At 31.6% G+C, this 10,588-nt stretch overlaps 1 protein-coding gene across 4 annotated transcripts in view; it reads right to left on the bottom strand.

The window, feature by feature from the left end:
• Positions 1-10,588, bottom strand: part of LOC107015611 — a 29,504-nt gene that overhangs the window by 690 nt on the left and 18,226 nt on the right. The window contains exons 10-14 of one of the 4 annotated variants that reach the window (XR_001456360.2): positions 10,372-10,436; positions 8,897-8,997; positions 6,515-6,610; positions 3,275-3,783; positions 211-256 (exon numbers count right to left, since the gene is read on the bottom strand). Coding sequence is in view for 3 of the 4 variants with exons in the window: in XM_015215936.2 (XP_015071422.1) it covers positions 211-256; positions 3,275-3,342; positions 6,515-6,610; positions 8,897-8,997; positions 10,372-10,436 (376 nt within the window). In the remaining variant the exon portion in view is untranslated. The remainder of the gene's footprint in view (positions 1-210; positions 257-3,274; positions 3,784-6,514; positions 6,611-8,896; positions 8,998-10,371; positions 10,437-10,588) is intronic. The other 3 variants (XM_015215937.2, XM_015215936.2, XM_015215938.2) reach the window with 3 other exon arrangements.

Below are 10,588 nucleotides of genomic sequence, written 5' to 3'. Positions count from 1 at the left end.
GGGGGGGGGGGGGGGGGGGGGGGGGATTGAGGACTTTCCATGGTCATAGGGCTGGTGGGAAATCATCACAACTATTCATGTGAACAGATGGAAATTCAACAAAAATTCTCACAATTAATGGCTTTTTTTTTTAATTACTTTTTTTAGAATGTGGCTTCCACTTATCCAAGATATCTGTTATATATAGTAATATACGAGTCAGATGCATACCTCCCGATGAATATGCACCTCTCCTGGAAAAGAAAGCTTTTGGTCCCTATAAAAATCATAAAACAAGCCATGTATCAGTTATATTTACATGCATAATTGGATTAAGCATGCAAAAGAAAATACTTGTAGTAACATAGGTGTTTATAGTCGAGAAAATCATTACAAATATTGATTAAAAATTGTAAATAATTTTGTTGGCACATAAATTGTTAAAGAGTGTTGTGAGGAATATATGAACTTTATATTACGCAATTAAGAAGTCCAAGAATCAAGAGGAACTTTACTCATTTTATGTAGTTTGGAATTATTTACAACGATCGTCTATTATTACTTTTTTTTATAAACAATGAGTCCTTTATACTCATAAAAAATAATTGAATAAACAAATAACTGAGGTCCTCTTTTATGTTATTACTAATAAGTAATAATAATGAAGATTATTCTTTTTCCTTTCTTCTTTTCGTCTTGTTCTATCTAAATATCTTATTAGAAGAAAGATTTGTGTATATACATTGCATGAGAAGAGGAACCTATACAAGTTAAATCTAACTAATTAAGGAGACACCATCAATTAAGATAAAAGGAGATATTGTATTCCTATAATTACGCTTCGGTAAGGAAAAATAAAGTTCCCCAAAATCATGCTAATTAATTTAACACAATCAACACAGACATGTCTAACTTGCAAATCAAAGAACTTTGCTAAGGCCTTTTGTAAGCATCCGCTGGTTGTTTATTGATTGTACAAAAAGCAAAACTCAGGGTGTCACTAGTGATTTTCTCTTTGATGAAGGTGCCTATCAATTTCTGTATGTTTTGTTCGGTCATGTTAAATAGGATAATGAGCTATACTAATTGCAATTATGTTGTCGTAGCAGAAGGGAAGTTTACATTTTCAGACAATTTTGATTCTTCTGGTACTTTTGTTTCCAAAGAAGTTCATAAATTTCCCAGTTGTCCTAGCATTTGTGGATAGAGCTACCTGGTACCTATTGTTGGTGGCAGGTGGCAGGTGTCCCGTGGAATTAGTCGAGGTACGCCAAAATTGGCCCGGACACCACGGTCATCAAAGATAAACAATAAAGAAAAGAAGCTCATAAACACCCTGTTCATAGCTCTATAGTCTGCTTACACACTTGATAGTGCGACTACATTGTGCTTCTAACTTCTCCAAAGTAATTAGGTTCCCTCATATGATTGTATTAATCGGATGTAGATCTTCTATCATCTAAGGATCCATTCTAATCCGCATCTGTAAAACCTTCAGTCTGGAGGTGACCGACCATGTTTAGAGAAAAGTAAAGTTTTACCTAGTGAATTCAACTAACGCAAAAACTGAATGGCAATTTGCATATGAGGATCTCGGGTATCATGCATGACCAACTCACTAAATTCACTGAAAGTCTATGCCTGGTCTAGTGCTAGAGAGACAAATGAGTCTTCCAAATAACCTTGATATCTCTTATTATGAATATGAACTGACCCTTCAACCCCCATCCGTAACTTTTGATTGCTTTCAACAGGTGATTCTGCTAGCTTGCAACCTGTCATACCACTTTCTTTCAACAAATCTTGAATATACTTCCTTTGAGAAATAATGATTCATCTTTTGATCTAGCAACCCCAATCCCCCAAAATAATGCAACCTTCCGAGATCTTTGACCTCAAATTTTTGTGCTAAAAAATTCTTCAATCGGGTCATCTCTTCTTTATTATTTCCTATATTGCTATGTCATTGACATAAATGATGAGAAAAGTGAGTTGAAGGAAAAAATTATCCCCCATAATTTTAATAGGACCCCAAATTAGAAAATAGGATTCCCTAGAACTCAAACAACATTATTTTTGAAACATGCCCCAGAGAAGAACAGTTGAGAGACTTTCAGAAATCAGATTTTTCAAAAGTGCTTTTTAAATCTTCTTTTCTATTTAGAGCCCGTTTGGCTCAGCTTAAAAGCTGGTCAAACTGACTTAAAAGCTGGTTTTTGACTTATTTAGCCGTTTGGCAATACTCAAAATAACTTATTTTAAGTTAGAAAAAACTTATTTTAAGCCAAAAGTTAAAAGCTGGGGTAGGGGTGCTTTTTTTTTCCAGCTTATAAGTTGTTTTAAGTTGACCACATTTTTACCTTTTTGCCCTTAACATTTTTATATAATCTCCAAATTACCCACATAACCCTAACATTTCTTTCTTCTATTTTTCCCTTTTCACGTGTGGATGATAGACAATTACTATTACTAATGAATGAAACTAAAATAAATCTTAAATCTTTCAAGTGATCTATTCAAATTATATATTATTAAAATGTAAAATAAGTTGCACATATAACTTAAATAAAAATTTATATTCCTCTTATAAATAATTTGTGATAATAAATAAATATGTGAATGATAGACAATTATTATTATCTATGGATGAAACTAAAATAAAATCTTAAATCGTTCTTTAATCTATTCAAATTATATATCTTTAAAATCTATAATAAGTTTATATTCCTCTTATAAATAATTTGTGATGAGAAAGAAATATGTGAATGATAGCAAAATATAATTATTTATGGCTGTAAAATATAAATTAATTAACTTTTATTATGTTAACAGCTTTTAAGGGTATTTCAGACATTTTGATTTAAAAAGTTGTTTATCAGCACTTATTTGCCAAACACATCAACAACTTTTTTTTTAACTTCAGCACTTTTATCCAAACGCATAACTGCTTATTTTAAAAATAAGTTTCAGCACTTTCAAAAGTACTTTTTTAAAGCTGCTTTTATTAGGCCCATTCAAACGGGCCCTTAAACTACTTCTCTTTCTCCAATGGCACTTCTCAGAATTGAAATTTAGGTGGACAGATGTCTCTTCTCCATTTTGACTTCATTCTATGGTCTAATGCTAGGGAGGACTAGTGTAAAAATATTCTACCCCAGGGGAAAGAAATAAACTAGGAACGACTTTGAACTTGATTAGTTTTATGTACAAGTGGCTGGAGATAGAGGGAACCATGGAACACTATGAGCATGAACCAAGACATAAGGTCAGCCATTTTTAATTGAAATTTCCATACCAATCAGGTTGCATGAATAATGCAAATGTTGTGCGATCAACACCAGATGCTGCATCACCCCTTGGTGCCTGTTAAAAAGTATGAACAGATATAAGTTACAACACCAAACATTTCAAGAACTTCTCTTCTTTCGGAAATAAAACCTCTAATTTTTCAAGAACTGGAAAACACGAATTACTCCGTCCACCCAAATATAAATACATACAGAACACACAAGCACTTGACTGGCATAATTTGAGTGATAGGCTTCCATGTCTAAGACAAATGAATATTATAGAAAGAAAGCAGCAAGATAGAAGCTTTTTGGTAGAAAAATAATTGGCTTACAAGTTTTTGAGCCTTATACCATGTCTTGAGCAATTGGCCAGATTTCACATTATCTGCAATTTTACTGGTCAATTGCTCTCATTCTGGATCTCATAATTTGTTAACTACTTCGGTCGTCTTCTCATGTTTTTGATGTCCACCGAGGCCCCATGTCAGAATTATGGGCTCCAAAGTCATCTTTCCTAGTAAATATTTGTTGATTCCAAAAGAACGGCACTTGTAATATCTGTTTTCTTTTATTGTAAATATTTCACTGATAAAAAAACCAACTCCTTTGCCTATTATTCAATGGTTAAACTCAAAGAGAAACTAACAAGCATTCTACAGTTGTAAACCACATAATGCATAGCTTCCCAACAAAATTACTTGGTTACATGAGGTAGGCAGAAAGGTTATAGATTGGGGAGTTAAAGATGCTCTTCAATTCCAAGACAGAATTGTAATAGGACCGATGAATTCCTGCTGGAAATTAACATTTATCATAGTCAGGACCCTGATCTTCCATGGGAAATTTTACTTATCATCTTTATCCTTATGGTATGAGCCATTCAATGAAGGAGGTCGTACCACATGCTTCAAGTGAAATAATAACTGTAGTATTTAAATGAACTAATTCCCGAGAACGTGCATTGCACGTTTGTCCCATACAATTATTGTATAGAAAATGTTGAAATTAAAAAATATTAGTTTCACCAATTTGTATTTTATTCGTTAAATAAAATTCATAGTAATCGAATAGTGACCATCAAGCAAAAAATATGGAAAACTAATTAAGATACTATAGCCTCCTAATATGAATACATCTATATGACTTATCCTTAACAATCTCTCATTACGCTCCATATCAGTAATATGACTTATCCTTAACAATCTCTCATTACGCTCCATATCAGTAAGTACACAAAAATGTAGCTACTTAAAGAAACCATATCAGTAAGAAAAGGATAAAAGAAAGAAAATATTATAAAAGTACATTTATAAACGAATATAAAAGTTATAAATTAGTAATTCCAGCACTAATATAAACGGTCTTATAACATCATAATTTCATAGAAGATTAAATTGAAGAAGTAAAAATTGGTAAAGAATACAAACAAATTAAACATATAAGAACAAATACAATATTCAACCCTTCTTAAGACTTTAATTATCACAATACATATACTAAAAAGAAATACATAAGGAGTAGAGTTCTTGATTATACCTTCTCGTGTAACCAATCAAGATTCAAAAGTCTTAATAATGATCCAAGTGCTTAACTCCTTATGAATGATACATAGCATATAAAATTTAAAATAATTGAAAATCCAAAGAGAGCAAGAAAAAGTTAAATGATTTTCTTGACCACATAGATATGCCCATCACTTGGTCTTCCTAAATACTATTAGTTAAAGTTTATATTTATTACCGAAATTTTTTACAAATCTAAAATACTAAAAAGAAATTCTAAAGGTTGAATAATTGTGGAACACGAAAGCAAATCCACCACATTGAATTGAATGAACTAATGAGTGGGAATGTGTATGCTTTCTGTTGTTTCATTTTAATGAAATAGTATTAATAGATAGGTAAATTTACTTTTTAATACCAATAATTAAAGGAGTAGTGTTTAATTAAATACTCAAATGACTATTCAACCTATAAAGGATAATTTGTAATTCAACTTTTAACTTTTTTTGTTCACAATTTTAGTATATATGTGGTTAATGACAATAACCTGAAAAGAAATTTAGCTTATCAATTAGAAATAAATAACATAGGAAAAGAGAAGTAAACACAAGAATGAGGAAAATATGACATAATAAGAGTATTATAATTGTTCCACAAAAAATTCAGGTATTTATAAACAGTTTAAATAAAAAAGACATCTAAAATGGTAAAGATAAAACTATGATACAAAATATCATTCTAATTAGGATTAGAACAAATATTAATATTTCAAAACAAAAGAATACCTGAAAATTGCCTAATGATTCACATCAACAGGAGGCAATTGTTAAAGAACAATAACTTTTCCATGATACATATATAGAGCTAAAGATTTATAGGATAAGATGAAAGGTGAAGAGTTGTTTAAGTTAATTTTCAGAAATTCGTGATCTTAGACATGGGTAACAGGAAAGGTTAATTGTTTTTTTATTAATAATTCAATACATTTAATTACACTAATTATAGAGAAAGGATAACAAATTTAATCCATTTAACCTCACTAATTATAGAGAAATAGTAAAGAATAAAGGATAAACACTTTAATTATCTAATTTTTTTTATAAAAACGCTTTAACAAATTTAATCCATTTAAACATAAGTGTTCTTAAAAGAATTAGATAAACCGTTTCTATATATATAAAAAAAGTAATTCCTAACAACTTTCTATGAAATAACTTCTAATGATTTTCTATGAAATATTTTTCTCTTTCAAAGTTTGACTTTACACCTTATTTTTAGTATTTAGTATAATATAATATAATTATTACTTGGTATTTAAATAATTAGTTATTTAATGATATTTTAATTTAGTGTGAAGGTAATATGGTAATTCTACTTTGTATATTGGATATATATATATATAGAGAGAGAGAGAGAGAGAGAGAGAAACGATGGGATAGAAATTTAATATCCCAAAGAATTTGAACCATTGTGTCTAGATGCATGAATTTAGATAAAATTTATTATTTAATATTAAATTAATTATATATTAATATTTAATTTAGTTCAAGGATAAAATAAGGGCAGAATGGTAATTCAACATTTAAGTTAGGAGCATGTAGTTGGAAAGTAAGCAAAAAACATGAAGTCTCTATTTCAGTAGCATCTCTCAAACCCAGAAATTAATTTTTCATAAAAGCATATATGTGGCAAGAATAACAAACAGCTCAATACAAAAAATAAATATATTTTCTTAGGACTTACCCGAACACAGTGTGGTGTCGCACAAAGTCGACCACTTGAGAGGATCTCAGTTGTTTCACCTATTTGGTATGCTATTTCATCCACCCCATACTCCACCTAAAATAGGAAATAGTACATGAAGATAGACTATAAACCTTCAATATAAGAAAAATCATGGCAAACTGCCCATAAACCTTCAATATATGAATAATCACGGCAAAATCAAAATGAGATGAAAGCTCTGAAGTCAAGAATGTACATGACAGACAAGAAGTTTAGCATGCTTGCAATATAACTTCGCATGCCAAAATTAATAAAAAAATTAAAATGAAAGAGTTGACAAAATGTAACATGAAACAGATCTTTACATTTTTAATGATATAAGATGGTCATTCAATTTTTCTTTCTTAAGTACATCAGCGTATTGACAAATATACTCATTCTCGCAATTCAACTTGAAGTGTTTATCAAGAGGAGATGGGTATTAGCTCCCATTTCTTTACTCGGAAATTCAAAACAGGTGGCTGTACTGTGCACGGTATAATCACGAGAATCGCACCCAAAATGTGACTTAGGGTCAATGAAGTAGATGAAGCAATGAACTAACAAAGTTTAGATTTAAAGAAGCTAGCTGATTTATTCCCATTTCCTAAAATTTGGTGGGGAAGTTACCCATACATGTACTGGTGGAATTATTTGTGTGCACACAAGCTAACCCAAACACCACCAGTATGAAAAAGTTATTCCTTCGATTTCAATTTGTTTGATTGGTTTTGACTTGACACGGAGCTTAAAAAAGTAAAGAAGACTTCAGAATTTTGTTAAAGCAATGTAGAATGTGCCAAAACATCCTTTAATATCATGGTATTAAGCATGCCATGTGTAAAGTTGAAATTAATTAAAGTGTTTCCAAAAAAAAGTAAAGAGACATCTGTTTTTAAACGGACTAAAAAGGGAAGTAGGACAGACAAATTGAAACGGAGGAAGTAATATTCATGAGAATCATATTATGCCATTGTCTCTTCAATGAAAAAAGAGTAACACTTAGATAGCATCTTAAGCATCCATTTATTTCTTCGATGGATGTTCAACTAATACTTCCAGATGTGTTTCCCCTTACATTTCTTGCTTTTTTGCGCTTCAGGTTAGTGCAACTGCCTTCTCCATCATTTGATGATCATAAGAAAAAAATATATAAAAGAAGTAACTATACCCTCAACTTCCTCATGAGTATTTACTCCACATCCTAATTACCATTAAGTTTTATTCTAACTTTATGCCTACTTCACAAACTCATAAATAAAAAAACTCCGACACATGTGGAGAGAAGAAAAGATGGACCAGGGAAACACAGTTAATGGAAAACATGCAAATGCCATCATATGTCAAATATAAACCCAAAACAAACAAGGCACACAACAATACCCTCCAAGGACAACTTTATTCAAGGACAAGAATGAAGCTTCGCTCTTAGAAGGCCAATTTAAAAGAAGTCAAATAAAGAAACTTCAAAACAAGCTAATTGGGCTTCAACTGGAAAAAAAGAGAGTCTGATTTTGGAGGAAGAGCTCAAGCCAAGGAGGATCTTTTGCCTAAGTGCTATAACTATTTTAAGGTCTAAATTTTAAGTCCAACATGAGGTAGATTGGGGAGAGGAGGGGGTTGTAAAGAATAATAGGCTACATTAGGACTACTAAGTCAGAAGTCTAAAATGTGCCAAACGTGCACCCCAAGAAACTCCCGCTTGGGTCACGTTCTTAGAATCATTCTTGAAGTTCTTGAATTAATTCTAGAAGTTCTTATTTATCTTATTTCTAGTACTTTAAACTTTGTTTTTAGATTTTTTGCATATTCTTTTTTGTTTATTCAATACTTATCAAGTTATATCAATGCGGGTCAATCAACATTTTTTGTTCTTGAATATCTTGAGTTTTTCTTAAAAATATTGTATCTTATAAAGTTAAGCTAACTGTCAAAGAAAATTCATTAGCTTATCAAGGTGTTTTCTTTTTTTGATGACTATGGTGTCAAGGCCAGCTTTTGCGCACCTCGACTAATTCTAAGGGATACATGTAACAACATCACATTTTTATTACTATGTATGTTGTTGTTGATTTACATAGAGCAATTTCTTCAAATCTTGAATCCTAACTCGATTCCTATCACCTCTTCTACAAACTAGATCATTTTAAATATGGCTAGATGAGAATGACTTCTTGATCATCATCAAAAGATTTTATATAGTACTGGAACAGCTAAAATGTGCAATACATGCAATAATCTTTAATGACAAGGCGTAATGAAAAGAGTAGTTGAATAAGAAATCAGGAACAACTTATCAAGGACCTATATAGTCCTAACCTATCCTTTTGCTTTAGAATGTAATGAGCAGAAAGAATATACCTTGACTATTTGACCAGTTCGTGTTTTTATGTATAGGCCAGCATCACTATCAGGGCTATGTATATCTACAGAGTCTCTAGTAAACATGCCACGAGTAAGACCTACAAGTTGAAATCAACCAGTAATCAGCTAAAGCAGGAGATAGGGCAATGAACAAGTAAATATCCCAGAAAAGAAAATAAGACTAACTTTAAAATATCCACCCAAGTTACAATGTCATTAAAGATCTTTATATTCATGCAAAATGGTTTGACAATGTAAATGGCAATACAAAAACTCGATTGAAGGGTGAAGTTGCATCTGTACAGGCAAAGAAACCATATATTTTTCAATTAACATTTTCAATTAGGAAAAAAATACGGAGCTAGATCTACAAATAGCAGACCCCTGTTACCTTGGACTTATCTTCCATTCTCCACATAAATCCCTCCATTGACCCCACCAACATACTAAATGACAACATATATACTGGGAATATGGAGTTTTATCATCACTACAAACCTGTCTTTTACAGTTTCAAGATCACCAACTGATTGGTAATTACTAGGGGCGTCAAAAATGAACCCAAACATACGTAACCCGCCCAAAATTTTAAGGGTCGGGCTCAAAATTATTTGAATTGGATTCAATCTCAACTCATTCAAGCCTAACCCATTTGAAGAGAATCCTCAATTGATCCCAATTCAATCTCCAATTTCAACCGTTTTAAAACTTTTTATTAAGATATGTTACTATATTGAAGGTATGAATTATTATTAATTTAACATCTTTTAGGATTTATCTATTCATTTGTTACTTTTTTAAAAGAAATTCTTGACTGAAATTTGAATTTTCATTATAAAAAGTTAAATATCAATATGTTAAATTATTGAGATTAATCGGGTCAAATTGGCGGGTCAAGACCCAACCCATTTTTTAGCCCATTTGAGCGGAACCCATTTGAGCCCAAGGTAAACTTGGGCGCGTCAAGACCCAGCCCGACTTCTATTTCTACCCATTTTAATATTTTCAATTTCAACTCAACCCGCCCATTTGACACCCCTAGTAATTACCCATATACCTAAAAACACAGAGTCAAACAGACAAATACTCATCAAAATCAGACAATATGGCATGATCAACGATACCAATCACTACCCGTGGTTTCTAGGCTAATGTTTCAGAGATGAAGCAGCTTGACACTAACTTATTAAAATCGTTATAGACTTTACTTTCACGACTAATGACCAGCTAATTGTCTTAATGTCAAACTAGTACTAATAACAGGCAGATAAAATTTGCAGTTGGAGTTCCTTGAGGAATACCATCTGATCAGATGGTATTTGAAGTGGTGACTGTAAATCATTTACCGAGTTTTAAACATAAATTAAGCTTTTTACATTAATCAGCTTCCTGATTGAGTTGTAATACCATCTTGCAACATGTACCTACAATTCAAGAAATTTACTAAAAGCGGATTTCAAAAAATTAAGTACCCGTAAGAGAACCGTGATCTGTATGCCATCCACACCATGATGACATAGAAGCATGGGCGGGGCTGCTGCAAGAAAGTTGTACACTTCGTTAGCTGAAGACTATAAATACTCTGAATCAATGTATCATCGCTTGATTATAGCATTTAAATTATTGGAGTATATTTATTCTAAACCTTTGCAAGAATCAATATAGTCAAAAAAAAACTGTGTGCCAACA

The sequence above is a fragment of the Solanum pennellii genome, chromosome 4 (genome assembly GCF_001406875.1).
Source record: "Solanum pennellii chromosome 4, SPENNV200".
Taxonomy (NCBI): Eukaryota; Viridiplantae; Streptophyta; class Magnoliopsida; order Solanales; family Solanaceae; genus Solanum; species Solanum pennellii.
The sequence above is the reverse complement of the archived record's forward strand: the minus strand, read 5'-3'. Positions and strand labels throughout refer to the sequence as shown.